Raw genomic sequence first — 22,644 nt, forward strand, 5'->3', positions numbered from 1 at the left:
CCTCTAATCCCATGTACTTAGGAGTCCAAGGTGGGAGCACTGCTTGAGGGAGGCCAGGAGTTCCACACCAGCCTGGGCAATAGAGTGAGACCCCATCTCTATAAAAAATTAAGAAATTAGCTGGGCATGATGGTGCATAACTGTAGTCCCAGCTACTCGGGAGACTGAGGTGGGAGAACCACTGGAGCCCAAGAGTTCAAGGCTACAATGAGCTATGACTATCTCACTGCACTCCAGCCTGGACAACAGAGCAAGACCCTGTCTCAAAACAAACAAACAAAAAGAGTCGCTGTCCACTTTGGGCTGTTGCTCACCTGCACTGCTAACCCTGTTCCACCCGCAGCAGCCCTATGTCCTTCTCCTCTAAGCCAGTCCATGGCATGGAGGTACAGAAGCCAAGTCGGCTTACACCGTGAGAGTGAATGGGAAGTAGATCCTTCCAGCCACAAGGCTTTGGGTTTTTCAGAGTGGTTAGAATAGGGTAGGCAGATGCTTCCTGCAGCTTCCATGTTGCTTAACAGTTTGCTCCTTTATTCCTTTCCTATGTCCTAGGCACGGTCTAGACTGCTGCCACTGCTCATGGATAAACGCAGATATAAGTGGCATGTGCATAGGGTCACCAGAATGGTAGCATTGAGGATCCTCCCCAGCTCAGAAAACTCTTATAAACACCAAATGATAAACCTGAGGCCAAAAGACAGCCAAAACCAGCCAAGGAATGATACACAAGGCAAGCATTCTCAAGGACACAAAGCTGAGTGTGCTGGGGCTGCCGTTTCGCATCTCACTTCCAGCTTGTCTGGACAGAAGAGCCTCAGAGCTATCAGCTTCCACAGGATGAGAGAGGTTCAAACAAAGAGCGAGAGCGAGTTTGCCAGAGTGTATGACTGCTTCCAGTTTGGGGGCCGGGGTCTTTATTCATTCAGTAATTTTTACCAAGCACTTTTTTTTTTAGAGATCGGCTCTTGCTCTGTCACCAAGGCTGGACTGCAGTGGCACAGTCATGACTCACTGCAGCCTTGGACTCCAGGGCTCAAGCAATCCCCCTGCCTCAGCCTCCCAAGGAACTGGGATTACAGGTGGGTACCACTGTGCCCAGGTAATTTTTGATTTTGGTAGAGACAGGGTGTTGAACTGCTGGCCTCAAGTAATCCTCCCACCTCGGCCTCCCAAAGTGCTGGGATGACAGGTGTGTGAGCCACCATGTCTGGCCTACGCAGGCCCTACTCTAAGTGCTGGGGACCGAGCAGTCAATGAACAAGACCAAGTCCCTGCCCTTAGGGAGTTTATTTATTACTCGAGTAGCAGGAAAGAAATCATAAATACGTTAAAAATAAAATGACCTTTCCTAATACTCACAGATAAATTAGTGTAAGCTTAGAGAGGGCCACATGCCATGAAGAAAATACACAGAGTGGGCCGGGTACGGTGGCTCATGTCTGTAATCCCAGCACTTTGGGAGGCCAAGGCCAAACCTGAGGTCGGGAGTTGGAGACCAGCCTGGACAACATGGTGAAATCCCGTCTCTACTAAAAATACAAAAATTAGCTGGGCATGGTGGCGGGAGCCTGTAGTCCCAGCTACTTGGGAGGCTGAGGCAGAATTGCTTGAACCTGCGAGTTGGAGGTTGCAGTGAGCCGAGATTGTGCCACTGCACTCCAGCCTGGATGACAGAGCAAAACTCCATCAAAAAAAAAAAAGAAAAGAGAAGAAAATACCTAGAGTGACAGGATAGTGAGACTAGGAAGGGAAGGTCCCCCGGGGAGGGGCACTGCAGCCAGGCGTAGGAGGTGGAGGTGTGAAGGAACCAATCATGTGAGACTCTTGGGGGATCATTCCAGGCAGAGGAAACAGCTGGAGATAGCAGAGTGGATCTGTACTAAGAAGGGGCATTTGCGCAGCTCTTGAACAATGCTGGGTACAGATACCTAGAAGAAGAGGCGGGCATTCCCAGGAGAAAGGGGCGAGAGGAGCTGTGACAAGGGAGGGCACACACCAGCAGCAAGTAAAAGAAATCGGTGCAACGTAGGGTGGAGGTGGGCAGTGGCAAGAGCTGTCAGGGAGGGCTCTGGGTCAGCTTACCGGCTGAGATGAGCCACCCAGTGACCCCGAGTCCTCTCCAACCTGCTTCTTAGGAGAAGGCTGATGCTGTCCTATGAAGCAAAGCAGCTACTGTGCATGCTCCGGAGGGAGTTTGGCAAAGCCGGCTGAGGGCCTGAATGTTTCCATTCTAGGGTGGCTTTGTGCAAATATATTCTGAACCCAAAATCAAGATTCTTTGTCCATCAGGTATAAGTACACTTACGCTACAGGATGGACTCTGGAGGCCAATGGAGAACTCTCCTGTACTTGCAGCCTGTGACGCAGTCCTGCTCTCAACACGTGGGTGCTGTCCACCTCCCTGACTCTGCAAAAGAAGCCACTGTCCACCCCTACGCAGGTAGCTCTGCAAGCAAGGTGACTAGAGCAGAGGCAGAAGAGGTTTTCAAGAGGACAAAGCCAGCAGTGGCTCAGTTGTGGAGAGAAGTGAGTCATCGTAGTTAAGTAGCCAGCACGTTGTATGCACTTGCACGGTGTCAGGCCCTGTGCTCTGGGCTTTCATCACCCATATCCCTGCCAGTCATCCTACATAGGATAAAACAAAACGCAGCGTTCTCTAGGTCAAGTTGCTTGTCTGTGGCAAGTCAACTAGGAGGGGACAGAATGAGGGTTTGAATTCAGTAGATCACCTCCTGAGACAACGTACAGAACATCTTCCCCCAAAAGAGGTATGTTCATTAAGATAAGTTCTCTGTCATTTCCCACTTCCTATGTCTTTAGGGGTTTACTTGAAGTTCTGACATTTACTTTTGAAAGTGCAACCACCCTTCTCTTGCCCCATCCCTAGTTTCCCAGGGAGGCTTCTCATGGGTTAGTACTGGCTTGCTGAATGTAGCCCAACACCGCCACCTGGTGTTGAAGGCCCATGACAAGCCCAGTGACCACCACAGACATGGCTGAGACCCAACGGTCATGACCGCTGCTTTAAAGGGTTTTGTATTTTTTTTTGTTCTGACTCCAAAAGAACATGCTTATTGTAAAACATTTAAGTATGCTTGTAAGGAGTAAGTGGAAAAGCCTGCTTGCACAATAGAACGTGACACCTACTCTGCTTTGACCTCCATAGGGATATTTCTCTAATTATTCCTATCCCCAAATTCCATCAAATTGTGTTTGCTTTTGTGATGACAGTATTTTTTTTTTTTTTTTTTTTTTTTTTTTTTTGAGACTGTCTCGCTCTGTCACTCAGGCTGGAATGCAATGGGGCGATCTCGGCTCACTGCAACCTCCACCTCCCAGGTTCAAGCGATTCTTGTGCCTCAGTCTCGTGAGTGGCGGGGACTACAGGCATGCACCGCCACGCCTGGCTAATTTTTGTATTTTCAGTAGAGACAGGGTTTTGCCATGTTGCCCAGTCTGGTCTCAAACCCCTGACCTCAAGTGATCTGCCTGCTTTGGCCTCCCAAAATGCTGTGATTACAGGTGTGAGCTACCATGCCCAGCCTATTATAGTTATGTAGGATAACAGCCTTATTCTTAGGAGAGTCACACTGAAGTGTGCAGGGATACGTCCCACCATGTCTGCAATTGGCTTTCAAATGGTTCAAACAAGAGAGCATACAGAGACAGAGAAAGAGGTAGAGAAATAGGACCACGTTAATCACTGAATCTCAATGAGGAATATATGAGTAGGTGCTCACTGTATAAGTTCTTTCAACTTTTTATACATTTGATATTTTTCAAAATAAGAAGTCACAGCATCACTGTTGAGTGAGGACAGAGGAAAGACAGCTGGAATGTCAAACATCCACACTTAGGAAAGCTGACATGAGTGCCCTTCCATATGAGTGGGACTCCTAGGAGCTGCATGGTGCTAACAAGCAAGCTGAATGATGTGGGATGGATTCCAGCCAAGAACCCCAATGGTAGCATTAAACCTTCTTGGAGATATGCAGTCTTCCCCTGCCTGAGAAGCTCAGCGGCCCCAACCAAACAAAACATGGTAAACTTTACACGGCATTAAATGCAATGCACCAGAGTGATTTGCAGCAAGAACCTCCTATTATGACCACCATCAGTGATTCTTTGGAAGCAGAGAGGATGCAGACAAGGGGGTCCCCATGACGAATGACTGCCAAGGCATCAATGCAAAGGCTTGGCATTTGCTCTGCAGTTTGCGCTGACCTTGTCCCCAGGCACAGTTTTCCTCTTTCCTGGTTCAACTACATGGGAACAGCTCAGTTCCTTCCTCTAGTGCTGGACACAGACACATTTCTCTTCCTAGGTTCTCACCTTCATTCTCTACCAGCAGCTTTTCTAACACTTTTGTGTTTTTACACTAAAGCAGGAAATGCTAGCTCCTAGCAAAGCCCACATGGAAAATAACAATAGGTGAAGAGACTCGATTAAAGTTCCCAAAGTGCTAGTTGATATCTTGTCTTGAGGGGTTAGGGCAGAGGGGAATGGGTGTGTGTGGAAGAAGTAGAATGAAAAGATCTCACCAGGATTGTGGGAACCAGATAGTGCCACCATTTCTGAAGTTAATCGCTCCAGTCATCTGACAAATTCTTCTAGGAGACATGCATTTAACCAAAGTAAATGTTGAAAAAATTTTGCAATTCGTTCACATAATGGAAACCCCACTGAGGAAAGCAGTGAAAAGGATTTTGTAATGAAGCCTCTCTTTCCCCAGATCTGCATCTTTTTGTCCCAGGGCTGCCTGCAGGGCTCCACCATATGACCTCATACCTGTGAGATTTCTTGAAGGCAATTCACACTGTGTTCAAACTGGAAATAGTTTTTTGCACATTTAAAAGAGGACCCTCGGCTGGGCGCGGTGGCTCACACCTGTAATCCCAGCACTTTGGTAGGCCAAGGCGGGTGGATCACCTGAGGTCAGGAGTTCAAGACCAGCCTGACCAACACAGTGAAACTCCATCTCTACAAATCACAAAAATTTAGCTGGGCATAATGGTGGGTACCTGTAATCCTGGCTACTCAGGAGGCTGAGGCAGGAGAATTGCTTGAACCTGGGAGGTGCAGGTGCAATGAGCTGAGATGGTTGCAGTGAGCTTGAACCTCGGAAGCAGAGGTTGCAGTGAGCCCAGGCTGTACTCCAGCCTGGGCAACAGAATGAGACTCCCATCTCAAAAAAAAAAAAAATAAAAAAAAAAAAAAAAAAATATATATATATATATATATATATATATATATATATATAAAATTAGTTTAGACAGCCTACAGTGCTATAGAATTCTTTTATTTCTCCCATCTAGCTGTAATTTTATATCCTTTAACCAATTAATCAATTTCTCCCTATTCCCTCTCCCCTTCCCAGCCTCTAGTAACCACTTTCTATTTCTATGATATCAACTTGTTTAGGTTCTGCATATGAGAAGTATCTGTTCCTGGCTTATTTCACTTAACATAATGTCCTCCAGGGAATGACAGCCTTTCATTTTCTTAATGGCCAAATAGTATTCCATTGTGTATACGTACCACACTTTTATCCATCCACTGATAGACACTCGATTCCCTATCTTGGCTATTGTGAATAGTGCTTGCTGCAATAAACATGGGGTTGCAGATATCTCTTTGACATATGCTTTTCTTTAGATATAGGAAATGCTGCTAATGGAATTGCTGGATCATAGGTCATTCTATTTGTACTGTTTTTTATTTGTTTGTTTAAGACAGTGACTTGCTGTTTCGCCCAGGCTGGAGTGCAGTGGCGTGATCTTAGCCCACTGCAATCTTCGCCTCCCGGCTTCAAGTGATTCTCTTGCCTTAGCCTCCGGAGTAGCTGGGATTACAGGCATGCACCACTGTGCCTGGCCCTATTTGTAGTTTCTTAAGGAAACTCCATACTGCTCTCCATAATGGCTGTACTAGCATCACATTCCCACCAACAGTGATTGAGTTCCCTTTCCTCCAATCCTTGCCAGCATATTTTTCATCTGGTAATAGTCAAAAGTGGAGTTGATATCTCGTGGTTTTGATTTCCATTTCCCTGATTAATGGTATTGAGCATTTTTCATACCACTGTATTTTAGATAGTATCTTTCGAACTCTTGTGCTTGTGAAACAGATACAGACAAGTGGAGCCTGAAACTACTCTGACATTTTAAAAGTGAGCCCTCACCAACCATGGTAGTATTTTCAGTTTATCACTTTAACAGTTTATAAAGGTAATAAAATGTTAAGGCATCAAAATGTGGGGCAAACATGAACTTTAAAAGACTTATTGACAAATATCTTGATTCTCCAACATGTGTTGATTCTTCTAGGTGATGGGGATACATAAGACACAAAAATGACAAAAATCACTGTCCATACATTCTGTTGTCCCAAGATAAAGCCCTTGAACTACTTAAAAGTGTAAGAAACAGTTCATACTAGCACACTTACATACGCTGACCAAATTGGGCAATTAACAGAAGGCACCTTAAAAAAGGAAGCTCATTTATGGGGAAAACAGTGGCATGAAGTACCTGTTCAATCTTAATCTTCCCATCCATTGCAAAGGCAGGCAATTCTTACATCCTAGCCTTTTAAGATGGATATGGGTAGTACAGATGTTCTATTAGTGACACAGCTTAGAATGTGGTAAGTGCCTGGTTCCTGTTCTAAAAGCCAAAAGGGGCTAGCTGGATGTCAAGGCATCTTCTGAACCAGTTTCAGTCCTACCTAGTGAAACCAGGACAATCCCCAACCCCCATGCCTCACCCAATCCTGGCCTTAGAAGCAGGATCACTTCCTACCAGTCCATCTCCCCAAGATTGGCACATCAGAAGCATCATCTCATTTCTCATTGGCTTTACTCCTAAAATGTGTTCCTAAGAGGCTATGATTACTGGTTCAGTTGGTTACCCTTGCTTAGAGACTACATTTCATTAATGCTAACAATTTAGGACAGGTTTGCAGTTAGGTTTTGGTGACCAATTGTAATCTTTTTTAAAAAATGCTACTTGCTGTTCCTTTTCCATCTCTCAAGGTGAGGGGACCAACATCAAAACGAAGAAAAAAAATTCATTAACCCTTTTACATCTTCACAGGTTCGGATTCTGTCCAAAGCCCTTTATAAACATTCACAGTTCACTCAACACATCTGGTGTTGTTTTGAAGAAAACGTCAGTGAAGAAAGAGTGATGGAGGGTGCTTTTAGATGGTCTGAGCCATCAAGAAAGGCAAAGAAAACCCAAAAAAAAGTCTCACTAAGGCTGGTCTCGAACTCGAGCTCAAGCAATCCTTCCACCTTGACCTCCCAAGTGCTAGGATTACAAGGGTAAGCCACTGTACCTGGCCCAGGAAAGGCCTCTTTAAGGAGACTGATAAAGAGGCAGCAAGCTGTACCGATTTCTATCACGAGCTTTCTAGGCAGAAGAAATGCAAACCCGCAAGAGACTGCAGTGATGAAAACGTGGCAATAATCAGGGGCTTGAACGTGCAAGCCATGGTATGAGCTCTGGGTTTTGTTCTGAGTGTGAATCATTGCAGGATTACGTACAGAACGGCCTGGTGTCTACATTTCACTCTGTTGGCTGGAGAATAGATTGTGTATGTGTGAAGGTGGGGTGGAGAGAACCTTGGAAGATCTGAGTAGAAGCAGAAAGGTTAGGAGGTTGTGGCAGGGAGTTGCTTCAATGATCGTGGATTGGACTAGAGAGGTAAACATTAAGGAAACATTTTCAAAGACAGCTTGTGGGTCTTGATGGATTAAATATGGAGTGTAAAAAAAAATAAAGGATGACTTGATTTGGGTTTTGGGCAACTTTAACAATGACAGTGTCAATCACTAGAAAATTGAAAGTCGACAATAATCTAAGCACAAACCATGAGTTCTTTTTGAAGCACATGCCATGTTAAGGAAAGCATCTAAGTGGACTGTTTTTGGGAACTCAGAGAGATCAGGGCTGGAGATAATCTGGATGTAAAGTATAAAGTAGCACACGAATGGGATTTTTAGAGCCAAGAGCCTAGATGAGATCATCCAGGCAGGCTGCACATCAGGGCACTATCAAAGGTCATGATCAGGAAAAGGAGGGTACCGCAAATTAGAGCAGGACCTAAAGAGTCCCAACTTTATGCCACAGTTTTCACTAACATGTTTCAGAGACTATTGAAACACACCGACTGATTAAAATTTTAGCAGTAATCTGTATTTTAAATTTCCTTACTCAAATACAAATTATGCATTCTAAGACTTTCAAAACAGTTCTGAAATAACTGCACAATATAGTCAAAACATATTTATTACTTTTCAGTGTCATTTTGTACACTCCCATACAAATACAAGAATATAGCTGTATTTACAGGTATTGAAAAGAAATCTGTATATTCAAACCCAACATCTAAATACAGTAGCTGGAAGTCCTGAACTACAACAGTTCCGGTGCGCAGAGTGAATTATTTCCCGCATTGCCTTCTCCCCTTTAAAACAGTTCCTCAAAGACACGGTGGTTTTTGAACGTAATAAACTGTTTTGGAAATGGGTAACAATTCCTGGCAAAGTTTCAAGAACCTCCTTCCCAAGATTTTAGAAGTGTGAAACGTAAGATTTAGAAGGAAAATAAAACTACTCATTTGGGCTGTTAAAAGCAGCATAATGTCTTGAAACAGGGCTGAAACATGTTTTCAGTCTGGAATTACAGTCGTTTTAAAATCAGGTTAGACAAGTTAGAGAAATAAAAAGCGTAGGAAAGCTGGATCTTCAGGGGAGTCTCTAATCTTCTTTCATCAAACATATTGTTACAATACCACGACATTTTAAAAGTTTGACTAGAGACTACTAATCTTTCAAAACAGGAGGAAAAAAAAGCCACTCAAGAAGTTCCCTAGAGGCTATTCAGTATTTCTAATTATCTGAACCAAGGTACATGTTGAAATCCATGGCCAACTAGATAAGGAAATTCCAGTCCAGAACATTATGCTTGTTTTAATAGTTATTCCTATTCCCTAGTTAAGGTTAGGAGCTGGATACCATGTCTGTATTAAGGTGCAACATTTAAAATATTTCCACAAAATTTTGTTTTCTGTGTTTAAAAATTCACTACTGGCCAGGCGCAGTGGCTCACGCCTGTAATCCCAGCACTTTGGGAGGCCAAGGCAGGCAGATCGCCTGAGGTTGGGAGTTCGAGATCAGCCTGACCAACATGGAGAAACCCCACCTCTACTAAAAATACAGTATTAGCCAGGTGTGGTGGTACATGCCTGTAATCCCAGCTACTCGGAATGCTGAGACAGGAGAATCGCTTGAACCCAGGAGGCAGAGGTTGCAGTGAGCCTGGGCAACAAGAGCGAAACTCTGTCTCAAACAACAATAATAATAATAATTCACTACTAAGAAATGTCAAATTAGGCGTTTTCTCCTAAATCTATGTGACTAATACATTTAGGGATGTAAACTTAAAAAAAAAAAAAAAAAAAAAAAAACATAGCTACACAGACCAGTAGACTATTAGCAAATCAAATTCAAATTTACCTAAATCACATTGCCATTTGATCAGGAAACATTTGCCTATTACAACAAGCTGCTCACTTCTTTCCAGAAAAGATACAATAAGGTTTCTAGCTTAACACAGCTCTTTGGGGTTTCATTTACATGCACTAATTCAATTCAGCATATGTTAACAATCTCACAGAGGCATGAACATGACAATAAATTAATGACATTTGTCTTACAAAGTACTCTTTAAATTATAGGAAAATATCAGCTTCCAGTATAAGATTTTAATTCCTTTTAATTACACTGGAACATTTTTGTATTTTAGAAAACACCAACACTATCGCTTGCAGTTAACTTTTTGAGTTACTGAAAAGCCTCAACATGTAACTTCCATACTTTAAATATATGCTTAAAGCACAAGAACAATTTCAAAATTTATGTTAGCATCTGAGAATGTAGTAACATTGACACTGATATCTAACATAAAAAATAAGCCCTTGGTGCTGGCAGTTTTGGAAGCACTTATCTGCCCCTACAGAAAAAAAAAAAAAAAATCACCAGAAAACTCTAAACCTATTAAAAAAAAGAAAACAAAAGAAAAGAAAAAACACCTTTCTAAATCAGATGGCAAGATTTTGAGGGTAAAAGATTTTTTGTGGGTGATTAAGTATTTTTTTTCCATGCAGAAACCCTTGTGATTTGATACATTACTGGCAGTGTGAAGCTAAGGCCATGTGACTAATATTTTAGCAAAGGAAAAAAAAAGTCAGGTAATTTTATAGTAGCAATAGTTTCTTTTTTTATTTTAATATACTTTAGGAAACAATATACAAAGCTGCGCTTTCCTGCTATTTTCAGATAACAGCAGGAAGCTCCAATTACACAAATTTAGCGTTTTGTGATGGCTAAGAACAGCAGTCAGCACCAGACTTGAACAGTTAGCTACAACACAAACATCCTTCCAAATGAAATGTAATAGCAAGACAGGTAAACCAGGGTTTAACAAATGACAACCACTTGGGAAGTGACTTAATCATTCTTGTTGAATTTCTTATTTCATTAAATATCTTATACACAATTTCCTGTTAATACGTTTTAAACAAAACCTCCCTTAAGGAATTATTTCAATAAAGTATAAATATTCAACAAGAACAGTTCGGATAAAGAATCCCCAGGTAGTTCAAATTCTAATGTGCATTGACCGAAGGAAAAGAAAAATAACAATTTTTGTTTGTTTTAACATGTTTATTACAACAGATACAATTCACATCTGACTAGCTCTGTTTCCTCTTTCCCCTCCCACAACCATGTTCATTGGGCCATTTCCTTATATTTGAGCAATCAATGTACTTTAAGCACACATGCCTGTCCAGCAGTACTTTTAAGTCCATTCTTACAGGGTGCAAATGGATTTCAATAATTTATACAAACAAGTAGGTTATGCTCAATCACTGCAATTTTAAGCTACTGTACACAGGAATGAAAAGGTTATAGAAAAGTGCCATAGCAACAGTGCCTTAAGAAAGGAGATAAAGAGGAGCCTTAAAAAAATGGATAAAATCAGAATTTCAGAGGGAAATGGAACACACGGGAAATGAAAAACATTTCTCTGCAAAACAAATGGAGAAGCACTGCTCTTGATCAGGTGCAAGTGTGGAAACAGTTGTTTCATATTTTGTACACTGCCCATATGGTTCAAAAATCGTATCCTTAGACACAGATCGCCTGGCGCTTGCACTGAGTTTTTGAAAATGCAAGATTTCTGAATGATAAATTAACCCCCCCAATTTTTTTTTTTTAAAAAAAGCTAATTTTGCAGACAGGTTTACATGTAAAAGGCTAGGTATTTAGCCACCTCAGCATTGATTAGTTTTGGATGTCTAAGCTCTGTTACACATGGCTTCCCATGGCTTCACTCTACAAAACATATTTACAACGTGAAGGATACATCTACAAGAAATCTACATTTCAAGGGTTTTACAAATCAATCTTGTATCTTTCCCCTGAATTGACTCTCACAGACCCCATCCCCTTGTCATTTCCTTTGCCCACCTTAACGGTCCAAAGTCTACTTAAATGCAGCTCAAAAATGTTAAGACTGGGCAACAGATTTACAGTTCCTGTTCTCAAAACCATGTGCAATTATTCACATCTTCACACCATGAAGGAATTCTGATTTTTTAGCTTTTCAAGTTCCTTAATTTGTTGTCTCAAAAATAGTATCCTGAAAAATAAAAGCAGACATTAGAATCTGTGTATATATACAAATATTACTGAAAACCCAAACTTTTAGAATTACAATTTTTTAAATTAAAATAAGTGATTTCTGCCGGGCGCGGTGGCTCACGCCTGTAATCCCAGCACTTTGGGAGGCCGAGGTGGGTGGATCACCTGAGGTCGGGAGTTCGAGACCAGCCTGACCAACATGGAGAAACCTCGTCTCTACTAAAAATACAAAATTAGCCGGGCGTGGTGGCACATGCCTATAATCCCAGCTACTACGGAGGCTGAGGCAGGAGAATTGCTTGAACCTGGGAGGCAGAGGTTGCGGTGAGCCGAGATTGTGCCATTGCACTCCAGCCTGGGCAACAAGAGTGAAACTCCGTCTCAAAAATAAAATAAAATAAAATAAAATAAAATAACATAAAATAAAATAAGTGATTTCTAATTAAGGCAAAATTTTTTTATACTTTAACTATAAATTAGTTTATAGTTAAGACAAAGTAAATATTTAATACATAATATCTATTAAAGTATCAGGATGGTGAACGGATATTTTAGTTTTCTAATTATTTATTTATTTATTTATTTATTTTGAGACAGAGTCTTGCTCTGTCGCCCAGGCTGGAGTGCAGTGGCACGATCTTGGCTCACTGCAACCTCCGCCTCCCGGGTTCAAGCAATTCTCCCTGCCTCAGCCTCCCGAGTAGCTGGGATTACAGGCACACACCACCACGCCCAGCTAGTTTTTGTATTTTTAGTAGAGACAGGATTTCAACATGTTGGCCAGGCTGGTCTTGAACTCCTGACCTCAGGTGATTCGCCCGCCTTAGCTCCCCAAAGTGCTGGGGTTACAGGCGTGAGCCACTGCGCCCAGCCTTTTCTAACAATTTCTTAATAATTCCTTTGGCTATATAGACTTAAAATTTATTACTTTATAAACCGTATCATCACAAAGAAAGCAGTAGCTATTATACATGAAATAAACCTATACTGCATGTTTTCTGGCCCACTATATAGTAAAGAGTAGAATTAACCAGGTGTAAGAGATTAATCATTTAGAAGAGCAATTCTCAATGTAGATGTAGGTACATAAAAATGAAGCCAAAAACCAAAAATTGAAACACACAAACCCCACAGTTACCCAGATTCCCATGAATGTAAAAATATTTCCTGTTTTTACTCCTCTCTTCTGGGAACTATAATATTTATTGCCTGTAGACATGAATTAGGCATAATCAGGCTGGCTTGATATTTGCCTGTATATACTGTTTCCTAAGATGCAATAATGAATTCCTAAAAGTAGAATGATGTAACAAGCCAAAATGAAGTTTATGTTAGAATTACTTTCAGAGCAATCTGAGAGTACAAGAACCCAAGTTGTTACTCAAAGAGTACCTCTAGATATTTTAGTAACTATAAATAAACTTACTTTTTCAAGTTGTACTATAAACTCTATTTGGTATTCACTAAATATTTATGGTTTCTTGACAAGATTAACTCTACCTGTAACTCTGTGACTTGCACAGACAGGACATAAAGCCACTGCCAAGTCTGTCCTCAATTCTGTAATAGGCATTAAAAAAAAAAATACCTATGCTATTATTATTGTGACGTAGATATTCTACTTGAGTGAAACACTAGATCAAGAAATGCGACACAAGAGTTCAGGTGAAAAATACTGAGACAGCAGATTACACTAAACTTGCTAGACAAATTCTTTCTATACTTTTCAAGAGATCTATTGGTGATGCAAGGACAAATAATCAGAAATTTCAATGGAAACACCCTCAGCAAGAGAGAACATTTATAATTAGTTGTGGTCAATATTTCATTTTTTAAATATATTATTGTAGCTTATGGAGTTATGAGAAAAGTCTAATGAAGCATTCATCATGGGTTAAGAGAAAATCGACAGGCTTTATCCATCACGAGGAATATTAATAACTTATGAAAATGCAATGATAGAATGTGATCAATGTATCAAAGAGAACTTTACATTTCATAAAATGTCATTTACATTCTTTAGTTCGATTTAAGAATCATAATCCTGAGCAACATAAAAATGTATTTCAGTGAAAGACTTACCTTTGCTCTCGCAAAGTTGCTTGAATTTCACATACTCGGACTAAAGATCTTAAATTTTTTAATTCAGTACAAATTTCTGACATGTGAATAGTTCCCATGTTATGCGCTTCTTCACGTAATCTTGATGCCTGTAATTAATGAACAAAACATAAAATATAAACATTAACATACACAAAATAAAACATTACATTTCTGAGTAAAATTTTATATTTAAGATTAGAGAATAATTCTTCTCCCTTAAATACACAAAAATGCTGGTGAATCTAATGGGGAAAATTAATTTCTTTTAAGAAACTGTCTATAAGGGTGGAAGGTACTTATTTTAGTATTTCTCTTCCAAGTTGGAGAAAATAGGATTTCCAATCTGAAGCTAATACAGCACTAAGAAAGAATGATGCATAATTTGTGGTTAATAAAAGATGCTGGGTCAGCCAAAGAGACTGTCATTTCTGCAAGTTCAGGAATTAGGTATTGATTCAAGAGCCTCACTATACTCCTCTCTATGGTAAGACACACAACATATTCTCTGTAAACTTTCGAACACCCCAGATGGTCAGTTATCTGATAAAAAGAGGCAAATCAACAGTAACTGGAATGTCCTAAGGTGTCTCACCCCAAAGCAAAATAAAACATTTTTTTTGGGGGGGGAGGGAACAGAGTCTCACTCTGTCACCCAGGCTGGAGTGCAGTGGCGCAATCTCGGCTCACTGCAACTTCTGTCTCCTGGGGTCAAGTAGTAATCCTGGTGCCTCAGGCTCCCGAGTAGCTGGAATTACAGGTACATGCCACCACGCCTGGCTAATTTTTGTACTTGTGGTTAGAGATGGGGTTTCACCAATGTTGGCCAAGCTGGTCTCGAACTCCTGGCTGGCCACAAGTGACCCACTTGCCTCGGCCTCCCAAAGTGCTGGGATTACAGGTATGAGCCACTGCACTTGGCCAGTAGATTAACGGTGCTAATGGATTCTGAAACTATCAGAGCAGCTGAGTGGAAAAAGTACACTGGCTTTGAGCCACATCACTGTGTTAATGGGGTGACCTTGGGATCAAGGTTTTATGGACTATTTGGTCTTAAGGACTTCAATGGCAAAATAAGAAAACTCTATCTACTCTGCTTAGCTGTTTTAAGAAGCAGAGAAAATAAATATAAGGCACTAAGCACTGAGCTAACTGCTGAGTACCTGACAACAGGGGCTATAATTATGTTAAAATATTTTGTAAAACCAAAAAAGTTACCTTATATGTCAAATATTTTTTAAATGACTACAAAGTTAGAGATTTGTTATTTTAAGTATTGCTTGAATTCAGTGGTCTACATTAGATTTTCTAGAAGTTGATTAAGTTCTGTTTTGCTAATCACCCAAAGGTAAAATCTAGGCTGTACGTTAACATACCTGCTTCTCTGCATGATCTGCAGGCCATCCTTGAACGTGTTTTATGAGATTTTCACTGAAGTGTGCTGCTAGTGCAGGCGTTAATGAACACGTGGATCGGGCAGAAGAATTCTGTGGTACAACTGTTGCATTTGATGCATTACTACTATTAGAAGTATGATTGGGACCAGGTGAAGGACTTCTCTGGCTACTAGAAAACAGAATTGAATGTGTAATATGTTTAAAAGTAGTTTCTGGGTATCCTTATCCTATAAACTGCATGTTAGTACCTTTTATTAACTTAAAGATATCCAAATTCCTAAGAAAAATTTGTTATTTTAACATCAAATAAAGAGAATTAACAATCCAAAGTATATTATTCCTCAAAACACTTTAGGGGGAAAAAGCCTTTTTAACACGACTGTCAGAGTCTAATGTAAACTGTACTCTCCAAATCTGAGAGCAGAACCTGTTAACTTTGTGTACCACAAACACTAATAAGAATATAACTAAAAAATGGTCACATTTTAACAGCTATAGATATAATGCACATCTGAAGACTGTCTCATATACATCTAGGTAAGGGGAAAATATATATTGCCTTTGTTCAACGTCAGAACTGCTGAATCAGAGGGGGAAATAATGTGAAGCAAAATACAAACATTTTGTTGGATAGCACTGAGCAAGCATAGTGGCAAAACAAAACCAAAAAAATAACACTCTGAGATTGTTTATCTTCTTTTAAAACTGAATGGTTTGGGCCAGGGTTGGGGATATGGTGGCGAGAACCAAAAAATTTAATCACCCAAGTTGATCTCCTACCTGCTTCACCAGACTTGGCTCTGAATGAATTTCAGTTATTTCCAAAAACTAAATCTCCCAAAGGATGAAGAGTTTTCATCACTGAGGATATTTAAAATAATACTGCAGCCTCTAAAAACAATTTAAAAGAAGAATTTCCCAAAAATGTTCTGAGCAATGGCAACATTGCTGGAGTAAGTAGACAGCTTCCCAAGGTGATTAGTTTGAAGGGAACAACTCTCATTTGGAGGTATAAGTTCTGAAATGCTTGTTTAGAAAACAACAATAAAAACAACAGTTCAATTATTTTGCTACCTCATAGCATGAAATAAAAAATAGGAAAATCAATCAAATGAAAACCATTCATTCAACAAATGTCATTTAAAGTTGTGTTGTTAATGAACAGAGAAAAGTGCTAACACAATACAGCAGTATAGAACTATCTAAAAGTCATCTGTATAGGGTCACAGTTAAGCTACTGGGAAAGCCTGACATACATGGGAAACATCGGCCCAAGTTTTAGATAGGAGACTTTGGCTTTCATCAATATACTCAAACCAAAACTGCCATGAGGAGGTTACAAAGCAATGTAATTCCAACAAATATTGTAAAATCATGTGCCTTTCTGGTACAAGTATCACAAATCTTTACCCCATCATATTCCACTGTGTAAAATTTTAAAGAGCCACTTTCTTCAAAATAACCCGGGCTTTACTACTAGAGATAATAACCTACCTCTTGTATACAGGTTTGTCTTTGTAAATTTTACAACATATAAGCCTACTTTAGAGTATTCATGGAGTTTAAAGTTGTTATATTTTACAGATACATCTTCAAACAATGCAATATACCAGTATACTATCATTAAACAAAACAATGTGGTCTCAATATACAATATCGACCTACCTTGAGCGCTGAAGACTTCGAGGAGAGACCGGTTCATGACCTTGCTGCTTGTCAGCAGTTACAGGCTGCTGTGTGGCTGACTGTGACACTGGTCCTTGCTTAACTACTGGAGTACTAACCTGAAATGTCAAAATCTGGTGAGATGGTCTCCAAATCTAATCCACATCTCTCCCCCCAAAATCTAGGTAATTGTCTTAGAACATGTAAAATATGGTGTTTTAAAGAAGACTGTCAAGTTCTAAAACTTCGATATCTCATTTCTTTGTAAAAATGGCCCAAGGTCATAAAATTACTTCCCTATCAAACCAGTGTAAGAAACTAGCTCTCCTCCTTTACAACTCAGTTTTCTTTCCAATATATTATTATCTCTTCTGATTTGTTACTTTTATATCAATAAAAGTAAATATGTATGCTACCACATCATACACATATGGATGCTTAGATTTTAATGACATGGAGAAACAATGTGATTCGGCTATCAGAAAATGAGTTATGGCCCATATAAAGTTCATCATGAGTGTTTTTCAAAGAGATGTTACTCTACAGAGGTAGACTGAAGTCCATGATTGCCCATCAGGATACATATTATATTCAGAAGCCACAGAGAGAAAATAAACAGTTTAAAATATAAGCTCTAAATTGAGGCACAAAGGCAGATGGAGTCCTTTGTGATAAGCCACACCTCACTGCTGTTTTTCTTTTGGTGGGGTGAGGGGATATGATTAATAATTCTCCCTAACAAATCTTGAACGTCCTGCTTAACTTCTGAATATTACCTATCAATTCTAGTCAAGTCTTATAAAGAACATTTTAGTAAGCACTAAAAGCTCAAATGTTCAATTATTTTAAAAACAACTTGAAGAAGTTTTCCGAACACAAAAAACTGATAGCTATCTGTTTAAAGGACTTTTTTTTTTTTTCTTCGAGACAGGGTCTTAGTCTGGTTGCCTAGTCTGGAGTGCAGAGTGACGTGATCTTGGCTCACTCCAACCTCGAATTCCCAGGCTCAGGTGATTCCCCCACCCCAGCCTCCTGAGTAGTACAAATTGCTATGCCCAAATAAGTTTTTTTTGTTGTTGTTTTTTAAAGACAGAGTTTCGCTCTCTCGCCCAGGCTGGAGTGCAGTGGCGTGATCTTGGCTCAACTGCACCTCCACTTTCCAGGTCAAGTGATTCTCATGCCTCAGCCTCCTGAGTAGCTGGGATTATAGGTCTGTGCCACCACGCCCAGCTAATTTTGGTACTTTTAGTAGAGACTGGGTTTTGCCTGTTGGCCAGGCTTTTTTCAAACTCCTGGCCTCAAGTGATCTGCCTGCCTCAGCCTCCCCCAGTAAATTTTCAAATTATTTTTGTAGAGATGGGGTCTTGCTGTATTGCCCAGGGCCTAACTGAATCCTCCTGCCCTGGCCTCCTAAGTGCTGTAATTATGGGTGTGAGCCACTGCGCCCAGCCTGCTTAAAGGAGTTGAAATGCTCAGTTTACAAGTGACTATAAAACCAATACTGCCACTTATTTCACTTTTAACCACTATTTACTATACTCTTAAAATATCACCCTGAAGAAAAGTTCTAAGCTCCAAAAATAACGTATCTTTTGCTGAAACTCACATTTTAATTCTTTCCTCCTTAAAATACTGGTGAATGATAAGGAACTGCATGACAAACTAACAACTGTAACTTGGAATTTTAAAAATCAATCTAAATTGACCCTAAAACATGCATTGATCAATGGCCAAGGTAGGGAAGGGATGAACAAACGGGAAGACTTAAAAGCTGACCAACCACCTCTTTCAAGTTGTATTTCAATGCATTTTTATTTTTGGGCTGCTGCTTAAGATCTTACAAATAATTATTTGGCATTAGAAAGTCTGAAACAGCCCACTGTTTCAAAACTACTCAAAAGAAATTCCCCCTATATTTACCATTTAGCCCAGAAATTTTCTAACTGCACCTATGGAGCCAACCATGTGAGATTCTGCTGGGACAAATACAGGCAATATAAGCTTAGTAAAATGGGTCCCTGTATTCACAAACACCTAGGTTTCAAATTCTGACTCTACCACAAAAACTAGACTTAACTGAGAGTCTGATTTTCTTATCTATTAAATGAAGCAAGTGATGCTCATGATGTGAAAGTTGAACATACATTAAGTTCTTAGCACAAAAACTGCCTCATTTTTGAAATACAAATATGGCAAAGTTGCTGGAAAACATGTTCACTCATGTCTTTTGGAGTCTGAAAATTCTACAAATATTAAGACTCACAGTATACCCTCTTTATCTCACTCTCCATGTGACAAATCCCAAAACCATTAGGGAACAGACTCAGATGGTGTATTAAAGCAGCACAGATTCAAAGCCCCCCTCTATCCCTCAGTGAACTGAGAAATTCTAGGCTGCATCTACTATCATACCTGTCATCCATTCCACCACTACACCTCATTCTCATAGAGCTTTTTCTGTAACAGAGTCTAAAATGTTATTGATTTTCCAAAAGTAGTTTCTTTCCCAAATATCCCTCAAAGGTGACATACCTTTGGCTGTGATGAAACAGGAGGAGTACTGATCAAGGGTTTGATAGGGACTGTGTTAGTTTGAGGTGTGCTTATTCTTGGAGAAACATATGATCTTGGGGATGACGCATCAGATGTTAAAGACATTGGAGACTGATTAGATGGCTGGGCTGTAAAAGAGGGAAGCAATTAATTTTAAAGAAAAACAAAACAAAACAAAAAAACTAAGTCCTTTGTAATATATGTGGTAACAATCTTTGTATCACTCTAAACCCCCCACCCCCATATTACCCAGAGAACACTTATCGGAATAAATCAGAATCTGACCTTCTCACTGGGCCACACTGACTAAGTGAGCTGTGTGTTCAGAGGTAAGCACACCCAGTGTGGCCCACTCTCCTTTATGTGGCTGGAACAGGAAGCTAGGCCTGAACCTATTCTCACATGGAAGGCCTCCTCACCATCCTTATTTCTTCTTTCTTATTCTACATTTAGGCCCAGGTATCCCACGCAGTCTCCTGCTCATGAGGCTAGCCAGAGGGTTGCAAGAGTCTTTGCACCATTATACTTCCATTCCAGACAAGGCATTCCTGCTGTTTATCAGCTTTCTGACAAAGTGACCCTTTCACTTCCCATTTGCTCCTACGTGTATCTCTCTCCATTTGGATACCTTCATGAAGAGGGATATCTAATTCAAGGCAGAAAATGAGCATTTCCATATTATCCAGTCAAAAAACATCTAACGTCAATCTGAACCAAACTTCAACTCTTCAAATACATGCAATGTTCACAAAGATATATGGCATATCATAGTTTACTTTCAGCTTTGGCATAAAAAAACTCATTAACAAAGTCTGAATTAAATGCTGTATTAAATAATTACAGATTTGATGGCAATACCTTAAGACAAATGTCAAAACTTGCTTCATCTAAAAAGAAAGGAAATAAAAATACTACTGTATATGCCAGTGTTACCAAAAAAAAATTGTAGCTAATCTCTCAAAAAACAAACAAACAAAAAAAACAGAAGAAAAAAACTACATACAAAAAGGGCTACTAATTCCAAAACAAAATCAAGATACCACTGTAGAGATATCTAAGATGAGTAAGAGTACCTTGTGTAGAGAGCTGAGCAGCTTGAGAAATCAGAGACGTTATGTTGAAAGCAGATGGTCCAGCAGTAAGAAACTTATGAATTATAGACTGCAGAGAGGCTTGTGTCACAGCTGCTGTAAGAACTAAAAACACATTATTTCATACATTCGTATAAAAACAAGAGGCTTATGTGGCATTAGTAACAACTTGACAAGGAAGAGAACCCACAAGAAACTGGAATATTTCAACCTAGAACTCTCAAAATAAAAGCCTACTAGGAGTAATACAATGGGTCCCAAGATTTGTAACAATCTGAGGCAGAGAAAAAGGAACTTAATGGGTTTACAGTAAAGGTAAACCAACAGAATTTCTTTTACACTAATAAATTAAGATGATCACCTGAACAAAGTCTCTCTACAAAATTTAATGAGTGTTCATAGGAACTTCCAATTACGTCAGAAACCTATTTGTGAGTGTTCAGTATGTTATAGGAAATTAACTGGATAAACGATTGCTATTTCATATGACTGCCTTTTTAGACAAGCTGGCCATTCAAATCCTACAGCAAGATCCACCCTAATAATCTAAAAATGGATTAAAAAAGGGAGTATTGGCTGGACATGGTTAGCTCACACCCAGCACTTTGGGAGGCCGAGGCGGGAGGATCACCTAAGGTGAGGAGTTCGAGAGCAGCCTGCCCAACATAGTGAAACGCTGTCTCTACCAAAAATGCAAAAAATTAGCTGGGCATCGTGGCAGGTGCCTGTAATCCCAGCCACTAGGGAGGCTAGGGCAGGAGAATAGCTTGAACCTAGGAGGCTGAGGTTGCAGGGAGGCGGAGGTTGCAGTGAGCGAAGATTGTGCCATTGCACTCCAGCCTGGGCAACAAGAGCAAAAACTCCATCTCAAAAAAAAAAAAAACAAAAAAAACCCCCACGTATTTAGAAATACCATGTATTTTTGATGTGTTAGATATTTTATTATTGACATTAACTATTATTTCTTCAAGCATTTATTCTGGAGACAGGGTTGTGCAATCACAGCTCACCACAGCCTTCACCTTCCAGGCTTAAGTTATTCTCCCACCTCAGCCTCCCAAGTAGCTGCAACTACAGGCGTTCACCACCACTCCTGGCTATGTTTTTGTATTTTTTTTTTTTTTTTTTTGAGGCCAGTCTCAGCTCTGTCGCCCAGGCTGGATTCCCAGTGGCCCGATCTCGACTCACTGCAGCTCCGCCTCGGAGATCACGCCATTCTCCTGCCTCAGCCTCGGGTAGCTGGGACTACGGCCCACCACCGCGCCTGGCTAGTTTTGTATCTTTTGGTAGAGACGGGGTTTCATCATGTTAGCCAGGATGGTCTCGATCGCCTGACCTCGTGATCCGCCCGTCTCGGCCTCCCAAAGTGCTGGGATTACAGGCTTGAGCCACCGCGCCCGGCCTGTTTTTGTATTTTTAGTAGAGATGGGGTTTCACCATGTTGCCCAGGCTGGTCTCAAACACCTGGGCTTAAGGGTCCACCAGTCTCGGCAAGTGCTGGGATAACAGGCATGAGCCATGGCATCTGGCCTCCTCAAACTATCTAAAAGCCCCACTTTGCCTAAATGAAACATTTACCTACCATACAAGAGAACTCTGTGGTTAGAGAATAAAATAAAAATACAAAGAAATTAAGGACAGTAAGAACAGACTAATGACCAACTAGCCTGAGATAGCTTTATTTTTAGGATAAGAACTTAACCACTTAACACTACTTTTAAGTATATTATGTGAAAATGTACACAAAAAATTGATCATTTTATTTTTATTTATTTATTTTGAGATGGAGTCTTGCTCTGTCAGCTAGGTTAGAGTGCAGAAGCACCATCTCAGCACACTGCAACCTGCGTCTCCTGGGTTCAAGCGATTCTCGTACCTCAGCCTCCTGAGTAGCTGGGATTTACAGGCATGTGCCATCACGCCTGGTTAACTTTTGTATTTTTAGTAGAGACAGCGTTTCACCATCTTGGTCAGGCTGGTCTCAAACTCCTGACCTCAGGTGATCCACCTGCCTTGGCCTAAAAATTGATCATTCTCAACAGAAAATTTTGCAATGCTCTTAGGAATTAACATGTGACTCTGAATAGTTTGCAAATTAAACCGCATCTATTTTTATTCAGACTTTTTC

At 40.3% G+C, this 22,644-nt stretch overlaps 1 protein-coding gene across 11 annotated transcripts in view; it reads right to left on the reverse strand.

Annotated features, from left to right (window-relative positions):
• Nucleotides 1-8,273: 8,273 nt before the first annotated feature.
• Nucleotides 8,274-22,644, reverse strand: part of WAC (WW domain containing adaptor with coiled-coil) — a 90,415-nt gene continuing 76,044 nt past the window's right edge. For 5 of the 11 annotated variants that reach the window (XM_009214175.4, XM_009214176.3, XM_009214174.3 and 2 more), the window contains 6 exons: nt 20,499-20,621; nt 19,405-19,553; nt 16,873-16,991; nt 15,187-15,376; nt 13,793-13,920; nt 10,259-11,708 (listed from right to left, as the gene is read on the reverse strand). In XM_009214175.4, coding sequence (XP_009212439.1) covers nt 11,639-11,708; nt 13,793-13,920; nt 15,187-15,376; nt 16,873-16,991; nt 19,405-19,553; nt 20,499-20,621 — 779 coding nt within the window. In that variant the 3' untranslated portion in view covers nt 10,259-11,638. Of the gene's footprint in view, nt 11,709-13,792; nt 13,921-15,186; nt 15,377-16,872; nt 16,992-19,404; nt 19,554-19,844; nt 20,072-20,498; nt 20,622-22,644 lie in introns of those variants that run through there. The other 6 variants (XM_003903501.5, XM_003903503.4, XM_003903502.4 and 3 more) reach the window with 3 other exon arrangements.

Source organism: Papio anubis, chromosome 11 (assembly GCF_008728515.1).
Source record: "Papio anubis isolate 15944 chromosome 11, Panubis1.0, whole genome shotgun sequence".
Classification (NCBI taxonomy): domain Eukaryota; kingdom Metazoa; phylum Chordata; class Mammalia; order Primates; family Cercopithecidae; genus Papio; species Papio anubis.